Source organism: Eleutherodactylus coqui, chromosome 3 (genome assembly GCF_035609145.1).
Source record: "Eleutherodactylus coqui strain aEleCoq1 chromosome 3, aEleCoq1.hap1, whole genome shotgun sequence".
In the NCBI taxonomy this organism is placed as follows: domain Eukaryota; kingdom Metazoa; phylum Chordata; class Amphibia; order Anura; family Eleutherodactylidae; genus Eleutherodactylus; species Eleutherodactylus coqui.
This window is the reverse complement of record NC_089839.1, coordinates 132,990,021-133,011,267: the sequence shown is the minus strand read 5'-3', so window position 1 is coordinate 133,011,267 and position 21,247 is coordinate 132,990,021. Positions and strand designations below refer to the sequence as shown.

Sequence of the window (21,247 nt, the reverse complement as noted above, 5' to 3'; positions counted from 1 at the left end):
ATTGAAAGCAATGCGCTGCGGGCGAGTGTGGGATGAATTGTCGGGAAGGGCTTAAATATATAAGCCCTTCCCTGCAATTCATCCAGAAATGTGTTAAAATAAAAAAAATATATATACTCACCTTGTCCCGGCAGCCGGAGCTCAGCTCGGCCGGCCTGCAGTGGGTGTGAGTCAGATTTGCCTCTGATTGGCTCAGCGCTGAGCCAATCAGAGGCAAGTCTGACTCACACCCCCTTCACACCCACTGCAGGCCGGCCGAGCTCCGGCTCCCGGGACAAGGTGAGTATATATATATTTTTTATTTTAACACATTTCTGGATGAATTGCAGGGAAGGGCTTATATATTTAAAGGGGGTTGTCCCGCGCCGAAACGTTTTTAAAAAAAAATTCAATAGGCCCCCCGTTCGGCGTGAAACAAACCTAAGGGATGGGTTAAAACAAAAAAAAGGTTTAGTACTTACCCGAATCCCCGCGCTGCGGCGACTTCTTACTTACCTTACCAAGATGGCCGCCGGGATCTTCACCCACGATGCACCGCGGGTCTTCTCCCATGGTGCACCGTGGGCTCTGTGCGGTCCATTGCCGATTCCAGCCTCCTGATTGGCTGGAATCGGCACACGTGACGGGGCGGAGCAACGAGGACCAGCTCTCCGGCACGAGCGGCCCCATTCACCAGGGAGAAGACCGGACTGCGCAAGCGCGTCTAATCGGGCGATTAGACGCTGAAATTAGACGGCACCATGGCGACGGGGACGCTAGCAACGGAGCAGGTAAGTGAATAACTTCTGTATGGCTCATAATTAATGCACGATGTATATTACAAAGTGCATTAATATGGCCATACAGAAGTGTGTAACCCCACTTGCTATCGCGGGACAACCCCTTTAAGCCCTTCCCGACAATTCATCCCGCGCTCGCCGGCAGCCCATTGCTTTCAATGGAGCCGGCTGTATTGCCGGCTCCATTGAATTCAATGGGCAAATATCGTTCTTCCCTGCCACAGCTGTTACAGCTGTGGCAGAGAAGAATGATTTGTCTTCTATATGTTCTCAAGGGGGTCAACACTGCTGCCGCCGGCCCCATTGAGCGCATATATAAAAGAGAACAGGAATCGCAGATCGCAGACAGGTGCGATCTGCGATTTCTGTTCTATAATTTATCAGACGAGCGCATAAAAAGCGCTCATGTGTCTGGTTTTAAAAAATCGCCAGACGCATGCGCAAATCGGGCGAAAAAACGCCCGTTTGACTAAGGCCTTATGGAGCAATCATGGAAGCCTCTGCATTTTCCTCAATGTAACATGAATAATTTGCCCCTTGGGAGTTTGAATATCAAACAGAATGTAATTTATCGGTATTAAATGTATTTTCCAGTTTGTGTAGAATCATCTGCATATTGTTATTAATTAATTAATTATTGTTATTAAGTCATTAATTGGAAAAAGAATCATGGTGTTGTTCACAAATTTTATTCCTAGCGTCTTTTTTAGTGTTTGTTTTTGGTCATGTGAACTCTAGTGATGTGTGAAACAGGATCAATTTCCATTCAGATGTATGCCAGGGGCATAGCTAAATATTTATGGGTACCGGTGGAAAAGTGAAACTTGCACCCCCTGTCCCAGCAAAATATCTTGAACAATTCAGGTCCCCTCGGAGACATACAATAAAAGCAAAAAAAAAAAAAGTTAAAATAAGTCCAGATAAAATAAAACACTTCTACAAGAACCAATATTACCCCCATATAGAGACCATATAGCATTAGATACCAGCTCCACAAGGGCACTTTGAAGACTGTATAAGTAAGTGATCACGGCACTGCTATAGCCAGTGATCACAGATGACATACTCTCTGAAGACATTCGCATTCTGTTTTCTTCTATATTCAGTCCAGGCTGCCATGACAACTTCTCCCGGTCATAACTTGTCTCTGCAGAAATTGACAGACAGACATTCTTGGCTCCTTGCTTTTCCAGCCTCATCCCTACACTGTCTACAGCTCTACACAATCTCCCCATCCATTGTGCTTCAGACAGTAATTACACAGTAAGGCCGGCTTCACACAGACGTAAGCTCAATTACATGCCCCTTAGTGCAACGTTTTTGCGCTATTCACAAGGCTTTTTTACGCATGTATCAGCATATTATTCTGTACTTTGTCTGCCCGCAGGGCATGTTCATTTGTGTGGCAAACATATTGATTGAAACGGCTAATTAGTTCCAGATGTGTTCTTTTTGCAGCGGAATCATGCAGTGTTTCACACATCTCTTTGTGCATTGTGTACCTCCTATTGACTTCCATGGGGACCTTTGGTGCCCAAATACATAGAAAAATACTTGTTTAATCTTTTTTTGCATGGGTGAAATGTGCATGTAAAATACTTTTCACTGTGTATTGTGCGAACAAATACGTCCATGGGAAGCCATCCTAACAGCCTATTTTAGTCCCCTCACACAGTCACAGTGACCTCTTTTATAATAGTAATAATTAGGGGGGGTAATAATGCACCATCTGTAATAATGTTCCCCTTTTGTCCCCATCCGAAATACTGCACCTCCTTTTGGCTCCATCTATAAACATGCCTCTTTCTGCTGTAAAACAAACTACTATACTCCTCTCTCGCTTACTTTGTTAATCTATGCAGCTTCTGTCCTCTAATCTCTGGCCTCAGACGCTGTAGTGGTCATGTGACCCCTATCATGCGACGGTTACCCAGAGAGAGGAGGGATCAGACCAGAGCAGATTGCAGGGGATAGCCAGAGAGGGGAGTATAATATTTTTGTACCTTCACCCCACGCAGATGTGACCTCTGCGACCGCTATAGCTATGCCACTGATGTATGCTATGTCTTAGGATCCAGTCTGAATTGCATATGCAAGTTTCCTTTTCTCGCAGTGCGATGTGGTAGATTTTAATGTTATTTAACAGTTTTAGATCCCTCCTGTAGCTGGATATTTTTCTTATGCTGGATGAGTTCTACCCTGGACATATCCACGCACACAATTTGGCCTTGAAACATTTTCTTAGTGATTTTTGTAGGGTAAACAGATCAGTTTCTATGGTGGGTTTCATCTCGGCAATGAAATATTTAGCAGGATGGAATATTTTCTCCTAAAGGAATGTATAGCAAGTAGTTCAATAGTTCTTAGAGTGCATGAAAGGAGGATCTTAATATAACCTCAAACACTTAGCTGGAAAAAAGTAGGCAGCCCAATATAATAGTGGCTTCTCAAACAACGACTAACTGTGTTGAGGTTTCAGGGGTTGACATTAGCAAAAAGTATTATAACCAATACATATACAGTTCCAAAAATCAGGAGAAATACAAGTGATAAACCAATCACATCCAGCATTGAAAAAGCAAGACTTAAAGGGATTCTGTCATCAGTTCATGCCGCACGGACCACGGACAGCACAAACCCAGGATGCCTATTGCCCCAGTGGATGTTTTATTCTGAAATGCTGTGGCATTTCAAAGTAAACTGAAGTTTGACTCTGAACCCTGGGCTGGACTGCGCCACCCTCTCCCTGCCCACTGCAGGCAGAGTGACAGCTCTCTACCTACACATAAGCAAGGAGAGGAGCTGTCAGACTTTATGCAGAGTGCAGAGAGAGGCTGGCACAGTCTGAGTCAAACTTCAAAGTGTATTTATTCTGAAATGCTGCAGCATTTAATAAAACACCCACAGGGTGAACAGCCATCGCTGTCCCGGGTTCATGATGCCGGTGGTTTGGGCAGCATGAACCTAAGGATAGAAGTCATTTGAACATACAGTAATATCCATAAAGCAGTAGAGCAGGTCAACTAAAGATGTTAGATTTTGCATTTCAAAAGAGTTTTTAAAAGTTTGTCTTTTTTTTTTTTAAAAAACAGGTAATTGTAAAAAAAATTAAAAGAAGCCACTTCAGTTCTTTCTGTAGGGCTGTTTGTATGCTACAGCAGTTCTGTATATACATGTGACTGCTGCATCCAATGACAGGCCTCAGCGCTGTACACTGGTTGGCAGTCACATGTGTATATAGAAAGTCACACACAGAACTCGATGGGGACATTGGCAATGGCAGGTGAGCTCAGCTTCTTGTATAATTATTATTTTATTATTGATGATTGTATGCTGTTTAAAAATCACAATACAAGAAGAAAAGTGCAGAGAACCCATAGACTTCTTTGGAACAGGTGCAGACCGAAAGAGTGTCCTACCAGACAAAGAAAAAGCTCATTATGACATAGGGCACAAACCTGGTATGATCCTAGTAAAAGAAAAAGGATGCTTAAATGTATTTTAAAATACAGCAAGTGTAACAGAAACAAAAGATGTGGCTGGTCTCCTGCCAAGCCCCATTGCCTCCTCTCTGGTCTCAGTCTAAGGAGTTGCCCAGGACTTTTTGAATTTTTCAATTCATCACCTGTCCTCATGACACGTTGTCAATAGATGATCAGCAGTGATCACCTGATTCTCAGACATCTGTCAATGTGGTCAGCGCTGGAAGCAGTTAATGCTGTCAACATTGCAGTGGCCTGGTTTGGTGCTGCAGCACATGTCCCATTGATCTTAATTGGAACAACACCTGCAATACCACCCCAGGTTGCGGTACTATGGACAGCACAATCTACTTCCTGTGCTGTCTGTATTAACAGTAGGCATTGGAATCAGCTGCTTGGTGAGGATCACGAGCAGAGGACAGGTCTTCAATAGAAAAAATCCAAAACGTCTCAAAAAATCCCTCCGAGTAGTAATTTTGCTTTTTTTGTTAAAAAGACACAGATTCTAAAGATGTTATCATCTCTGAACTCAATCTCAAACTGAATTGCAATAACTAGTTGTTATGCAGTCTTCTTATCAGAAACAACTCATAGATCACCTCAAATGTGGATTTCTGGCATGCAGATGAGGGAAAAATAGTTTGGCAGTGGTTATGCCATGCCATGGCATGTCCTGTCTCCGCTTGTTGGATTACTCAGACTTTTCAAAATCTAAATGTAGGAGGTGAACACATTCAAAAATGAAATGTTGACTATTTACTATTTGCCCATTTTGTCCCCCCCCCCCTATATAAATACTGTTGTTGTTTTTAATCATGTTATGTTGCTCGTTAATATATATCATCATAAAAAGTGTAAATAGTGCAGCAATGACTGGCAGTTAAATGTCCTCATTAAATATCAAAATCAACCATCAGAATTCCCGTACAGAAAAATGGGTTAAAGCTGAAATGTAACAATTGACAAGATTTGTTAAAACTTTATCCACAATTTTGCATAGATTTTAGATAAAATGTAATTTCTCTGTTCCCCTAATCACACACCTATAAATGTCCGACACGCTGTAACAGTAAAATAACGTCCAGTCCAGCTCTTCAGAATTAGGATTTTTGGCTGTCATTTTACAATAATATTTCTGGTGAAATCATTGTTTTATTTCACACAAATCTCAATTTTTACTTTTAGTTACGTTCATCTTTTCTATATTTAAGAGATTTCCTGCCGATAGACATTTAGAGCATACTGACTGGGTCTGACCACAATTCATCCCATGTAAACACCTAATCTTCATTGTAATGACTGGGAGATCAGAAAATCAGTCCCTGATAGGGACACCAAGTTGTTTGATCCCTGCCAGACATTTACATCAGATCTGTAATTTTAGTCACTTAACAATAAACTCCATCAGATATTACACTAACATAATTTCAGTTTGTTTATAGTTCATCCTAATTAATATGGATCCATGTACAGAAACCTGTCAGTGAAGTATTGGTCAGTGCATTAATTCTGAGTGTCTTACAGTCAGTGAGGTCAATAAAAAATGGATCATCCCCGTGGATAACACATTTCAACAACCACTGATATTTATTAAGTCACATTGTAGATAATATTCCTCAACTGTAGGGAGAAAGATACAGACTGGAAACATTCATTGAGTTGTCCACTTCTACTGTATAAAACTTGTATTTGGCTGTTCCTTAGTTAAAATAGCCAATAGAAAAGATGAGCGACAACCATTCTGTTCACTATAACAATCATCCCGGTTTGTCGCTGCGCCTTCCTGGAGTAATAATATTAAAGCGGCCTTGTTATACAGGAATACCAGAATTATGGAAGTGTTACTGCATACCCAAGCAGATATGCCACTAAAGAAGAGAGGTCGGTGGAGGCAACTCCTGTGGTAGCTGAAACGATGGCCTTATGTTGCCACTAGAGATGAGCGAGCATACTCACTAAGGGCAATTACTCGAGCGAGCATTGTCCTTAGCGAGTACCTGCCTGCTCGGAAGAAAAGATTCGGGGAGCGGCGGGGGGAAGATCTCTCTCTCCCTCTCTCAGTCCCACAACTACTCACCGCTCACCCGAATCTTTTCTTCCGAGCGAGCAGGTACTCGCTAAGGACAATGCTCGCTCGAGTTATTTGCCCTTAGCGAGTATGCTCGCTCATCTCTAGTTGCCACCCATCTATCTTGGAAACAAAATATAACCAATAAATGGTTGAGAAGAAGTTTTATCGAAATCTTTGAATAATCTCATCAAGAAGAATGTAATTTTTAGCCAACCTTCAAGTTGCTTAATAAAATTGTTCAGTGCAATTCTCAATCAAATAAGTTCACTAAAGTAGTAAATACCCTTCAGTTATCCACATAACTGCTGCCAAGTCTCCAAATAACACAAATTTCATGGTAAAGCGCTGTCAGCAGTACTGGTGTAACATCAAGCAGGCATTTTTTTTTAACAGCTTGGTAAACCCCACAGAGTGGAAATAAGTTCTAAACATAATACTGTTCCTATTTTATAATAAACTAGAAAGTAGGGAAAAAAAGAGTACACACCTATATTTAGAGGAAGGTGCAAAACACTGTAAAATAAGGGGAACATTCCTCACAAAATACACAGGCAGCCGCTTGAATCAACAGTACAATACAGGAGTATTTAATAGGAAGGAACAGATTTAGGGACTTAATTACAAACTACAGAAGAGAGGGATACAATTCACACATCACTGAATAGAGGAAGGTTCAAAACTTTTCATGACATACCAGTAAGTTCTATTTTCTACCACATCGCAGCATTGTTTATTGTTATTTACAGTTTATAGGACAATGGCTATACCACAGGAGAAATAGTCTTGCATGCTTGAGTTTGCCAAGTGTGAATCCATTGTTCAAGTGCAACATGAATCTGGCATTGATTCCAATAACAGCTCCATCATCACAAGCAAATTTACAAATGCCAAGAAAATGTCTTAAACTTGTTTGCATATGTATAAGCACTTCAGGGACCATAAAACTGTAAACAGGACTCCCAGCGCTACGATGTGACCAAAAATGAAATTTACTGACATGTCATTAAAAAAAAACTTTGAACCTTCCTCTTTTCAGTGATGCGCGGATTGTGTCCCTGTCTTCTTAGTTTGTATTAAACCCCCAAATCTGCTCCTTTTTTGAATAACCCTATATTTTAAACTTGAAGAGTGTTTCAGGATAAATGTGGACACCATAAGCATATGCCCTGGGTTCCAAATTGCACTGCCCTTTTATCTGTATCATGTAATATCTGTTTTTTAAATAGTTAAAATGAGTTTCAGGGCTAAATTTACATATCAAAGAGTATAGTAACATAGTTAATTGATTTTTCAGTGCCTCTTCTGATGTGTCACACCATACTAAAGTTCCTGCAACTTCCTCTGATTTCAGTGCAGTCTTTGTTTCACATGTGCAGATCCTGCTCTTAAACTAGGTCTCGGGAACTGCATGTTCAGGGTACTAGACCGTTCATATGTGATCTTTTGACAACATCCTATTATTGGAATACCTGTTTGTGTGGATCTTTCTGCAACTCCCATAGGCTTTATTGGAGAGAACTACATCTCCAATTTACTTGAATGAGGAGAGTGGCCAGCCTGAATCAGCAAGCAGGGGTCACGGGTCCATTACACACCCACTATGTGAGGGTCCCAGGGGTGGAATCTGTACCTATCAAGCATCCATGGCATATCCTGTAGATCTGCCATAAATCAGGAGAATACATCTTTAATTTGAATTGCAGATTATTTATTTATATTAAGAACCCTCCGCTGTTACCAACCTCCATACAGCTAGGTGAATGTTATGCAGGTTAAAGGGGTTATTCAATTGGTAAGGATCACCTGTCTAATTACTCATCTTCTCTGTGTTTTAAATACAGAGCTATGTTTGAAGGTCAACGGCCCCACACAATGGTGAGATCACACGACAAATCGCTGCTACAATTGGTGAACATTAGGCAGGTTTACATTTTTGTGTTAATTCAAACCAATTTTGACATGACAAAAAGCCCCTTTAAGATAGTAATTTTAACAATAAAGTAACCTTTAATTTATACACTTGGAATACCTGCACGGAGCAGACGGTGAACTCTGGGTCTTACAACACTACAGTGGGTAATACTTCTGAAAACTATATAGAGATTTAAGAACAGCTCTACTCTAACATGGCAAGGACCTTATTTTAGAGAGAAAAAACATCTAGAGTGTTTCAGTTTGGTATAGAGATTCTCTTAAAACCAACAAACAAAACATTAACAAAACACGAGGCTGGTAGCGACACCTCAGACGGAGATCTCATTGCTAAACACATCTATCCAACCTTCAGTACCTTCCACTCTATTTTTTATGCATTCAAGTATTAAAAAATATTTTTAGTTGCATTTTTTTGTTTGTGATTCTACAAACTGGAAAAAAAAAACAAGTCAATGAACCACATAGTTACAGTTTTCAAAAAAATAATATAAATAAGGCAGTTTTTCCATGTAATATTCTAACATCTATTGCACCAAACACAACAGAACCGTCAACAGCCATGCTCCCATCATGACACACAATGACTCCTGTCCAACCATCAGCAATATTGCATGTAAAAAATAAAGAAAATAACAAGAGTGCCTTCACGCAGGAAGTCATGTTTCTTTCCAGTTGAAATGATTTAAGTTTTTTTTTTCATTGTCCCATTTGAGTTACTATACTATTGAAACATTGCTTTATCCACTGTAGCTGAAATGTTTCCGTGCCGAAGTCTAGGCTCATTTGAGACGTTGAGTCACATTAGCCAGAGCAACAGCAAAGGCTTGGACAGCTGAAAAGGGATATTGAAAGTCTAAAATGTAGGCATTCCCGTCAATCCTTCCAAACTGCATTACCTGTCAACACAAGAAGAAACAGGCCAATTTATACTGGATGGATAACACTTTGCAAAAGAGGCTCAATTAATACTACTTAAGGAGATATTTTGGGAATTTAACTATTGATGACCTATCTTCAGCATAGCTCATCAATAGTTGATCAACGGGATCATGCTGCCCAGGACCCTCTGCAATCATTTAGCCTGCTATCAATGCAGTGACCGCAATGAGGATCCAGAAGTGTAAAAGGAGGCATTACTTCCATTGATTTTAATGGCAATTAAGCCAGCTATTGTACTTCCAGCATTGACCAGTGATGAAGATGTCCAGCCCACTGAACTGACAGTGAGATGATCGATCAGCTGATCGTCAGGGATCCTGAGCAGTGGGCCCCTGATGATCAACTACCAATGACCTATCATGAGGTCCTCAATAGTTAAAGTCCCAGAATACTCATTTAATAATTGTTAGAGGTTGGTTATTGCTAATATTGTAAAACTGTACTGTGGCAATAATTCCTATATGATGAGAGATAGTGAGTTGGCAGAGTACTGTAAACCATGTGTATCTGGGCAATGAAATATATACACACATATACTACATTTCTTTGATCTTGTCTCATGTTGCAATTAAAACTGAGAAATATAGAAATAAATCTACCCTCCATCTCCCAGGAGATACGTCATTTCACCCCTTCTTCTCAATCCTGTCTGACAGACAACTACAATAGGTGTTTCCCCCATGCACAGTAGGACAAAGAGCTCCCAAAGCTTCACCTCTGCACTAAACTCTATTCCTCACTCATTCACCAACTGAAAGTGGAAAAAATCCATATAAAATTAACCTCTGAGTTTTCTGCAGGGTTTCTTCTAATTAGTTTCAGAGACATAAAGAAATGTGTTGCACCATTCTTCTGCTATTCCTCCTGGAAACATATGAACCATTCGACAACTGGGCATTGTTAAAGGGGTGTGTCCATAAACTGTCTAAATCAGTGCTGACAGATTAGGTGAGCGTGGAGATGCATCTTCTTGATAAAACGTTTTAATAATTATTTACTTTTGTAATGGCCCTGTGATCACTTGATAAATTACATTATTTTACCCACTGGCACTATATGTTTTCAGTTGTTGAAAGGAACAAATCTGTAATTTTCAACTAATGATTCTGGTTAAAGGTGGCGTCCCACAAAGGACAATTATCCCCTATACAGAGGATTCATTGGCTGTTTGCTTATGCCCCACAGGCACTGAATGCCGTGAACACCACCTCACTGAAACGCATCCTTACTGCGGTTGTGCAGTGAGAAGGAATGAGGAAAATTGGGATCTCCACTCTAGTGACTGGTGGGGTTCTTGTGGATAGGTGATAAATGCCCTTTATAGTACAACCCCTTTATTAATCATCTACCAATCACATAAATGTAAAAGGAGCATTTTGTCCTACATCAATGATCAGCCATTCACTGGGTTGGTCATAAATGCTAGATCCTGGGAAGACACTGTTCAATTACCAGAACCGGGGATCCTGATCATCTGTTTTCCCTCAGATGCAAGACTGCGACTAGGAGAAACTGAAATGAGCAGATGGAATTTGAGTTGAATATACACCCGTAGCACCAGTGGAACTCATCCACCGATTTAGCATTTATGATCTATTCAGTGGGTGGGTGAGAATTACTGAAATTCTTAAGGCCCATTTACATTGGACGAATGTCGAGCATACGATGCTCAACACTCGTCCCCACATATACTCGCTCCCATGCTGTTACACTGGAGTGAGCATCGCTGACTCGCTCACAGAGTGGCCAGCAGGGAGGCCAGGTGGCTGGAGGAGATTTCCCTCCTCGCTCTCCCCTGGCCATACTGAACGGCTGCTGTTTACACTTAACGATCATCGTTCAGGATTTAAAGCTGCTTAAAATCCTGAGCGATGATCGTTCAGTGTAAACAGCTGTTCAGTACTGAACGACCACTTCTTAAAGTGAATAGAGAGGGGTGGGGGAAAGCGAGGAGAGAAATCTCCTCTAGCCTCTCCCGACCCCTGCTGGCCGCTCTGTGAGCGAGCCAGCGATACTCGCTTCTTGTAACAGCATGGGAGCGAGTACATGCGGGGACGAGTGTCGGGCATCGTTTGCTCGACATTCGTCCAGTGTAAATGGGCATTTAGTTTTGGAACATTGGCAGATCAAAGGATAATATCTGCATTCTTTGTTGAAAGCTGAAGTAATATCCATTTTACCGGTAAATGTTTTTAAGTGGTTGTCTACCGTTATAGCCTGTTGTAAGTAACAAAGAGTTGTGCATTCTAACACATTAACAGTTTTGTATTCGGCTGCAATTTACTTTACTGCACACTGCCTGTTCATCAGGATGATTCCTGACATTCTCTTCTGACCCCTTTTGTTAATGCGTTGTTTACATCTATAGACCCCTGTCACTGGATGCTTTGTCTTGATCACACTATTCTCTGTATACTCTTGACATCGTCGCATGAGAAAACCCTATTAGTTTGGTAGGTTTTTATCCTGACTGTGGCTATTCTAGCACCGATGACTATGCCTTGTTCAGAGTCACTGAGATAACTCGATTTTCCATTCTAATATGGATTTACAGTGAAGCCAACCCAAAGAAAACATGTTCACATGATTTCATGCTGCACTCTGGCGTCGTGTGTCCAATTTCCATACAGGGAAGCTCCAATTGTGAAAGAGATGGTATCTGTAATAAAGTGAGCAGTGTATGTGCCTTATTATGTAATATGAAAAATGGACAGTGAGAGATGAGGGATCAAACTATCTGGAACATTTGTACAATAATATGGATGCAAAAGTCGCTATAAGTCAAAGTATAGTTTATAAACATTAAGTATGTAGTAATCTTCTTACATTCTATGCTATGTATAATAAGTATTCTCCCTTACCTGCCGGCCTTCCAGTTCTATTTGGAAATTTTTTGCAGATTCCTGAGTCACCCGACCTCCAAAGTCCAACTGATAAACTTGTGTTGCCTCATTCCAAAGAGGTTGCTTGTTGGCCATTACATACACAAATCCTTGGCTTCCCAATCTGCCATCATCTTTATCATTTGCTTTCCGACACTTAAATTCATCTAGGTCACCAGCTGTTCTAAGATTCCTCTTGGTTTTCCATCCCTTTTTATTGCTCTGGCTCTGGTTCATCAGCTCATCTCCACTGATAAAGAGCTCTGGTTCACTTTCTGAACTATCTTGAAATTCATTTGTCTTATTTAGCTTCTTGGATTTTAATTGATCTTTCTGACTCTTGACCTTCTTCTTTTCTCTTCCAAGCCGGGGGCTAGATATGAGAGAATTAAAATCACCCAAAGTCCTTGCTTCCTTTTTCACCTTTCCCTCAGTAATGGCCTGAACATTTCCTTCCTCTGCCCTGCTATCTAAGCGCTTTCGATTTTTCTTAGCAAATTTGTCTGTTCTCTGGGGTACAGGGCTTTCAGTTAAGGAAAGGACCTCCTGGAAATTATCAGCAGTTTCTACCATTACCTCAGTTCCCACATTGCTCTGGAGCTCAGGCTGAGGAGCAGATAGGGCAGGTTTTTCGGGCAATAAATGAGGTTTTGGTGGAAGGGCAGCCTGCGAGCTTGGAACTGGGGGACATGCATTGTATGTATTCCAAGGGTGCAGAGCTATTGCAGGAAGCTGTAAGCCATTGCAACTACTACTTCCAGGATACATGGGTGGCAAGGGGCAACAAGGCAGGTTGGGTGGATATGCTGGCTGTACTACGACAGCCGGCTCCTGTTGCACAAATTGTGCTGGAGCTACAGCTTCTTTCGGTGAGCAAGGTTTTTGTACTTGTTGGAGAGGAGGTGGTATGTTATAAGGACCAGTGAAAGGTATCCCAATACCATAATTTGATTGGAATGTTGAAATGGAGCTCGTAGTTGACTTAGAGGAAATAAATGGCACACGTGACATGTCTAAATGTTGTCCCTGTCCAAGTATTAGGGGAGGAGGCCTATGGGGAATTGGCAATGTGTTATGAGCTGTCCTTTCCTGTGGAACCCATACATCCTCATTTACCATTGGGTCCCATTGGTATGGCGGCGGACGTTTTATTGTAAGTCCTGCCTCAGCCATGTTTAAATGCCTGACTGGCTTTTCTACTTGGCAATGTTGGGAAACAGATTCATCTTCTGTGAAAGCAGAGTTAATATAGTCTGTCCTGTCTCTGCAATTTTCAGCAGGACTTAAAAGATTATAAGAAGACTGAGATGCTAAAGGAGCTGTGCTGGCAGAGTGAACTATGACGGTACTCTGCTGTGGACCACACGCTAACGGTAGGTCAGGCCGAATATTTCCAGCACCAGTTGTGCTAGTGCTCATACTACTATTGTGATTACTGATGCTACTGCTCATAACTCCAGTGCTGCTGCTACACTGGCTGCATGTGTACAAAGCTGTTGGTGTTCTTTGTTGGTATTGTCCAGTCACAACATTGCTCTTTGATTTGGGAGGATGTTGTAGTGTAGCCCTCTGGTTATCAGCCATTTGAGCCATTTTAAGTGTAGCTTCACGACTATTTCTCCGAAGAGTAGCATGGATGAGGCTGCTGTCTATTCTCTGAGCTGCACTCCTACTTTGAGCGAGCTGCGCAGCAATTTCCGGGTATGGTGGTGGATCCCCAGGGGGTATAGAATAGCGAGGAACAGTCAGTCTATTCAGTGTGGCACTAGTGCAAGGTTGTTTAACTTTTTTTTCTGTTGCAGAAACTCTTAGTGTTGCAGAGCTTCCTGGACCTGGAAGTGTGTATGTATTTTGAGTACACAACATTCGAGTCCGTGGTCTACAAACTTCTTCAACATTGCCACTGCTATCAAATGTTGTTATTCGTTCATAACCAAGTGGAGTCTGGTAATGCCCACTAGAAAACAAGGAAAAGTCACCCTTTTTCAAGCAGATATCTATAGGAGGTTGTGGGATTGGTGGTGGAGGTGCTGCTGAAGTTGGAGGAGCTGGGATTGTTCCTGGGTATGGAGGGGGAGGATTCAGTTTGTTCAACTGCATTTCTTGAACTGTGGTGAAAACAACAGCGTCTCCTTCTGCAAATTGAGGAATTGGACGTATAGACTTTGATTTTTGGGGATGTTCATGGTCTCGCTCGTTGTGGTCAACAGACATTTGAATTGTACTTTGGGAAACGTGAGGCAAAGGAGGCTGGGGAGGTTGCAACATGCGGCCCATCTCAACTCCTCCAAATATTACTTGCCCTGGATTAGAATATCGATTTTGTGCTGGATATTGAACAGTACTTTCTGTTGGATGATCTACAGGTGCCGGGGCTACCATTTGATTGGCTAGAACATCTAGTTGAACGTTTTGATTGGCTAATAAAGACTGAACTAAGCCGATGCTTTGAGTTGGTGACATAGCTTGGGCAGAGCTATGGATAGGTGCAATGGGGATATTCACAGTGCAAGGTGGGTTATTTTCAGGTACCCCAGAAGTTCCAGTTACTGTATAAGAGGGAATAAAATGCAAATATTAACATGATATCTTGTTAAACAGGACAATTTGTTAAAACAAAGTGAATATAAATATAAAAATTACAGTAATCAAAGTACCAGGCATACAGATTAATTGTAAGATTTCCTTATAAACTCTATACCTACAAATGATCCAGTTACTTTCTCTATGCCAGGGTAGTGCAACCTCGGGGCCACACATGGCCTGCGGTGCCATTCTGTGCTATTCCAAACAATATGGACACAAAAATGCTATTCTGTGTCTGGTTTCTCACATGTATTTTCTATGTCAGAAAGGGGTGGTAAGCAGTTCAGATGCAGGACAGGGCAAGCCCTATATGTGCGCTGTGTAGCCATCGCTAGGTGCCCCATAGGGATTCCTTGACTGCTGTTTGGCACTCCAGTAAGGAGTATAGGAGTTTGAGATGTGGCCATTTATGCACGTGTCTCTCTACACTGTAGTTTATGGGAGTTCTAAAATGCTAAACTTTTATCAAAACACCATGATTTTGCTAGGTGAATGTCTGTGGAACCCTTCTGTCGCAGTATACCAATGGACATTGTTGGGGAAGGTTGCGTTCAGGTCCAGTGATCGTTTTATTTTCAACAAGTTCATCAGTTTCTCTCCAGTTTTGTGATGGCCAATTCATTTGAACAACGTGCAGCTGTGACAATTTGTTTCCTCTTGCACTGCTCAAAGCCCTCATAAAAAAGTCACATGGAGCTCTGTGTTCCTTCATGACAATGCACCTGCTGAGACCCCCACCCATACAGAGAATGAAGGTACCATGTCGCTCTCTTCTGTGACTGTGGGCTCACTGCATCCACCCACAGTGCCATCAGATTAAATTGAGCAGTAATTGCAAATGTGCAGCACTGCTCCATTCATTTCAATTGGGCCAATGGAAATAGCTAAGTACCAGCACTGGCTACTTCCAGCAATCCTAGTGAGAATGAATGCAGTGGCACCATGCATGTGCAACTGATTAGACTTTTATCACCTATCCTGTGGATAAGTAAAAAAAAGTAAATCTTGGTACAACCCCTTTAAGCCATATGGCTTGCCCTAACATTCCTACAGCCACATTAGAGGTGAACATGAACTAATCTATGTAGGCCTGACAGCAACACAAACTAATGTAACTAGCATTAGAGTCTTTCAGGGTTGGAGTGTAAGTTTTCGAATACTCACCTGGTAAATCATCTTCATCTTCACTGAAAACATTAGTATTAAATACTGGCAAATTAATATAGTCCATGGAAATTTTTCGCACTTCTGGAAGGTAAATAGTCATCTGTCTTGGCTGGAGGTGCAGCAAACTTGTCTTATAAATAACTATATCATAGAGGAAGAGTGTTAGTATGCAAAATACATAAAAAGCAAATGGCAATTCATTAAAGGGGTATTGCCATTATTTAAAGAGTAACAGAACTTTTGAGATCTCTTTCAAATGTCATAGTGACATGTCAAATCTTTTGATCAGTGGAGTCTCTGGTGCTGAGACCCCCACTAATCACTGAAATGAAGAGGCAGCCCCTGCGGCAGTCATCATTCTCCGTCAGCTCTTTTCGGTTGCTGCTTTTCTATTTCTTTCTGAAAAGAGCAGACAATGAACGATGACAGCTGAAGGGGCTTAGCACTTGGGTGAGTGCTTCTGTCTCTTCATTTCAGTGATCAGTGGCAGTCTCAGCACCCAGACCCCAATCATCAAAATTTCTGACATGTTGCTAGGAGAAGTTAAAAGTTTCTCAAAAGTGTAGGTACACTGTAATAATATGATGGCATATTGCTAGGATATTTATACCATAATATTATGGTCATGGGGTTACACTCCTACCAATCTTGAGAATGAAGAGACAGCACAATTTTGTTGCTACTCCTGAAGATCGAGCCATGGTCCTGGCCCCCCACCCCACACTCCCATCAGTGAAGAGCAGCACAGCTCTGTTCAAGTGAATGGAGAAGAAGATACTGTGCTTAACTAGCAATGAAGCCTCATCATTCTCAGGATTAGTATATGCACAGAAGCAGCACTACTATTGCCATAAGGCTGGGACACAGGCTTGGGATGCAACAGCAACCAGGGTGCGGATCCAATCCCAAAAGCAGCAGCAATAGAAATAAAGTGGCAGCATCCAATGATGCAAAAAAATCCAATGCGTTTATTTTCCCACAAGCGACATTTCGATCAGCAGTCTTGATAAAGATCAGACTGCTGATCGAAATGTCGCTTGTGGAAAAATAAACGCATTGGATTTTTTTGCACCATTGGATGCTGCCACTTTATTTCTATCATTCTCAGGATTAGTGGAGGGCCAAGAGGTTAGGTGTCCATCACTAACTGATTGCAGGTCCTACACACGTTCTATGATGGGAAAACCCTTTAAAGGAAAAAATGCAGAGATACCTGATTGTTCATGCATTCATAATGGCAACAACCACTGTTTATTTGTGATGGGCACCAAAACAAAATCTGGTGGCTATTATGAGAAAAAATAACTGAAAAAATAAAAAATATGGAGAGGGGACAAACACTGTTCGAAAAAAAAAAAAAATTCTATCATTTGAACCTAAATCTAAAGGCCCATTTACATGCAGCGATGATCGCTCAAACGACTGTGTGAGCGACAGTTTTGAATGATCATTTTGCATAAACTATTAAGTAGCTACTCAGCTACTTAATAGCTTATTAGTGTGTAAATTAAGCCTTTAGCTGAATGCAGTTAAGAGCTGGAGGGCTCTTATCTGCATTCAGCTCCTTTGTTCTCCGACGGGTTAAATAGCTGAAACAATGGTATCACCACAACCCATGGAGAACTCAGTGTGTGGTTCTAATAAGACCGCACAATGATTTTTAGGCTGGCTTGGATTTAACTATCAACTAGCAGTGCACGTTTAGTGCCGCGCGTTTAGATGCAACGATTATCGCTCAAAACATCACCTTTGAGCGATTTTTGAGCGATCATCGCTCCATGTAAATGGGCCTTAAAAAAGTACTTCCTCATTTATACATTTATGAACAAATAATCATGCTGAATAAGGCCTGTCTAAAAGGCTGAGAAGACTTAAACCCTTTCATGTCCAAGGTCATTGATGCTCCTCTGTCCTGGTCCCACTCTGTGGTTCTGGTATTCCCACTTTCAAAAAAAAATCTAAACTTTTCCCCCCAGAAACAGATCTACATGAGAACTTGTTTTTCGAAGGGATGAGTTGTATTTTTCAATGGTGCCATTTAATGTAACATATAATGTATTGGAAAACTTGTAAAAATTTCTAAGCGGGACAAACTGGAAAAAAAAAACACAATTACACCCTTTTAAGGAATTTGTGAGGGCTTCATTTTTTGCATTGGAACTTGTAATTTTTATTTTGGGGTACATACAACTTTTTGATGACTTTTTATTCAAGTTTTTTTGGAGACAGGAGGACCAAAAAAAGTGCAATTGGGGCATTTTTTTTCTCTTCTGACGACAATCACTGTGCGGGATTGATAGTGATATTTTAATAAACTGAACCTTTTGGGGTCTAGTAATATCCATTTTTCCTTTTTTGATGCAACTGCTGGGAAAAGGTTTTTGTAAACTTTTAATTTTTATAAATTTTTGCAATTAAAGTGTATTTACTTATTTTTTTTAACATTTTTATTCAGTTCCCACAGGATTGCTATAGACTATAATGTAATAGTATGGTAGTGCATTATGCTGTATTTTAACAGGTTGCCTATTAAAGACGTGCCACAGGAAAGTCTTTATAGACAAACAATCATGACAACCCTGGAGGCCATGACATCCAGATGTTCCATTTGATTTTAACACGAAGGGGCCATTTGAGACACTTAAATGCTAATGTCAATTTCGACATTTAAGGGGTTAATAACTGTAATCTGAGTTATCGCCAATTGTGGAGGGTGGCGGCTATTAAAGACCGCCAATATCCGCTATGTGTGGAGTGGGCTTGGCTATACTCTGCCTGCAGCATACATAACATGTGCTGTGGATTGTCTATATACGTTCTAACTGCACAGGGTTTATGCAGTTAGGATGTATATAACTGTCAGGAAGGGGTTAACCATAAATACTGCCAGTGGGTTTTAGACCTTGATGCCCAAAGTAAAAAGTTACCTTTTGAAATGCTATATTCTAAACTTGATGGATTTTTATTTTGGTTTATTTTTACCCATTTTTCTTTAGCTTACATATATTTCTTTCCCCTTTAGACTTCTGCTTAGCATATGCAGGTCGGTTATAATCGAAATGTTTAAGTGGAGGACAAAAACAGAAAGTACAGAGATAGAATTGACAAAAATCAGAGGCCTAGGCATAGTTTTATATGTTCGGGGATAATGTACATCTGTCCCCACTTCACCTGGCCATCTCCATATACAGATCACTGATAACAGTAAAGTAATGACAACAGCTCATTAGATCACTGTTACTGCTGAACTGTATACAGAGAATTGGGAACCCCTTCCACTCCACCAGGAGCCTCGTGTGGCGCAGAGTGTTAAGTCAGCAGAAATGCAGTCCTAAGCTCTTGCTCACGACTTGAAGGTTGCGGGTTCAATGGTTCAGGTAGCGGACTCAAGATTTGTCACCGAGACAGAAAAGTTCCCTAAGGAACCAAAAGTAGATCACCGAGGGAACCACTAAATAATATAATATAAAATATAACCTTTATTTACGAAAATTAAAATATTTTATGCAAAAGGCGTGATAAATCTAAGATATATATCGTGCCTGTCACGACCAAATGGCACCGTACCGTACGTTTGATACCCAGGACTTATATGATACTGTGGTTACCATGTGATGTAGTGTTTAGCACGGCGAAGATACCCCACACAGTAGATGACGTCTAACCGTGTGTCAACCGTGTAACAACATTCACTATATATCCAGTAGTTTGTTATATCTCATCCAATAGTTTGAGGTTGATCTAGTATATCTGTGATATTGATACTATGATCACAAGATAATTTGATGCTGGGTGCTCAAATAATCCACAAATTATGAGGGTAAGCTACCACAGAGTTGTTTCTTTGGGGATATTTGAACTCCTGTCACTGTCAACCCACGACAGTAGGTGGTAGTAAAGCAGAAACAGGATCTACACCCCTGATGATAGAATAGTGACGAAAATGTGCATGCTCATATAATGGTTATGACATGCAAAAATTCCACCATTGAATGGTATGCATCAAACTCGTTGCATGGTAGGAGGATATGTAACCACTGTCCTAAGTATCAGTAAATATGGTGTATACCTGTTAGATAAGATGTACTACTAACAGCAATACACCAAGCTGCCAGAGCGTGCTTATTCCTATTTCAATTATATTGAATAAGCATTAAGTACTTCTAACAGTGACAGCGAAAAATAAAGCCGTGCAGCTGTTCATAAGTTATAAAGTACTAAATGATCTGGTATGAAAGGCCGGACTAATAAATAGTCCAACAATCGCCTAACAGCCGATCTTTTACTAAAATCCGTTTGGATAGCTCAAATAGAACTAGCATCTAAGGCAAGACTGATTTGATGCGCATGCATGCCTGATGCTTAGTCTATTAATTCACTTGATAGCACAGTGATGAACAAACAGTAAGAGGTCTCTAGAAAGACTCACTACTGATTACTCAATCAAATGAGACCATCTCCAATAGAGTCAACATAGAACCATCTACGCGTTTCAACAGCTCAATCATAGAGCTGTATCATCAGGATGGTATAAATTGATGCAAGCCAGAATAAGGAGATTGCATCAAAAATTGCTAAGTGCTGCGCAGTCATAGATATAAGACCGTGCAGCACACTTAGCTAATAATAGGGATGGTAACCTTAGTTGCAATCTAGATGGAATGATTGCATCTATAAATCAGCCTAATACTGCAACAGTCATGGATGTAAGACTGTGCAGTAATTATAGCTAATCTCGAACGGATAGAGATGTGAACAGCCTGACCGGCTGTGTACAACTGAGCAGCAATCGATTGCTGCTCAGTTGTACACAGCCGGTCAGGCTGTTCACATCTCTATCCGTTCGAGATTAGCTATAATTACTGCACAGTCTTACATCCATGACTGTTGCAGTATTAGGCTGATTTATAGATGCAATCATTCCATCTAGATTGCAACTAAGGTTACCATCCCTATTATTAGCTAAGTGTGCTGCACGGTCTTATATCTATGACTGCGCAGCACTTAGCAATTTTTGATGCAATCTCCTTATTCTGGCTTGCATCAATTTATACCATCCTGATGATACAGCTCTATGATTGAGCTGTTGAAACGCGTAGATGGTTCTATGTTGACTCTATTGGAGATGGTCTCATTTGATTGAGTAATCAGTAGTGAGTCTTTCTAGAGACCTCTTACTGTTTGTTCATCACTGTGCTATCAAGTGAATTAATAGACTAAGCATCAGGCATGCATGCGCATCAAATCAGTCTTGCCTTAGATGCTAGTTCTATTTGAGCTATCCAAACGGATTTTAGTAAAAGATCGGCTGTTAGGCGATTGTTGGACTATTTATTAGTCCGGCCTTTCATACCAGATCATTTAGTACTTTATAACTTATGAACAGCTGCACGGCTTTATTTTTCG

General features: G+C 40.9%; 1 protein-coding gene across 2 annotated transcripts in view; it reads right to left on the bottom strand.

Annotated features, from left to right (window-relative positions):
• Positions 1-8,906: 8,906 nt before the first annotated feature.
• The window catches only part of TULP4 (TUB like protein 4), a 248,843-nt gene continuing 236,502 nt past the window's right edge, over positions 8,907-21,247 (bottom strand). For both annotated transcript variants that reach the window (XM_066596090.1, XM_066596091.1), the window contains exons 13-15: positions 15,839-15,982; positions 12,068-14,637; positions 8,907-9,163 (exon numbers count right to left, since the gene is read on the bottom strand). In XM_066596090.1, the coding sequence (XP_066452187.1) occupies positions 9,047-9,163; positions 12,068-14,637; positions 15,839-15,982 (2,831 nt within the window). In that variant the 3' untranslated portion in view covers positions 8,907-9,046. The remainder of the gene's footprint in view (positions 9,164-12,067; positions 14,638-15,838; positions 15,983-21,247) is intronic.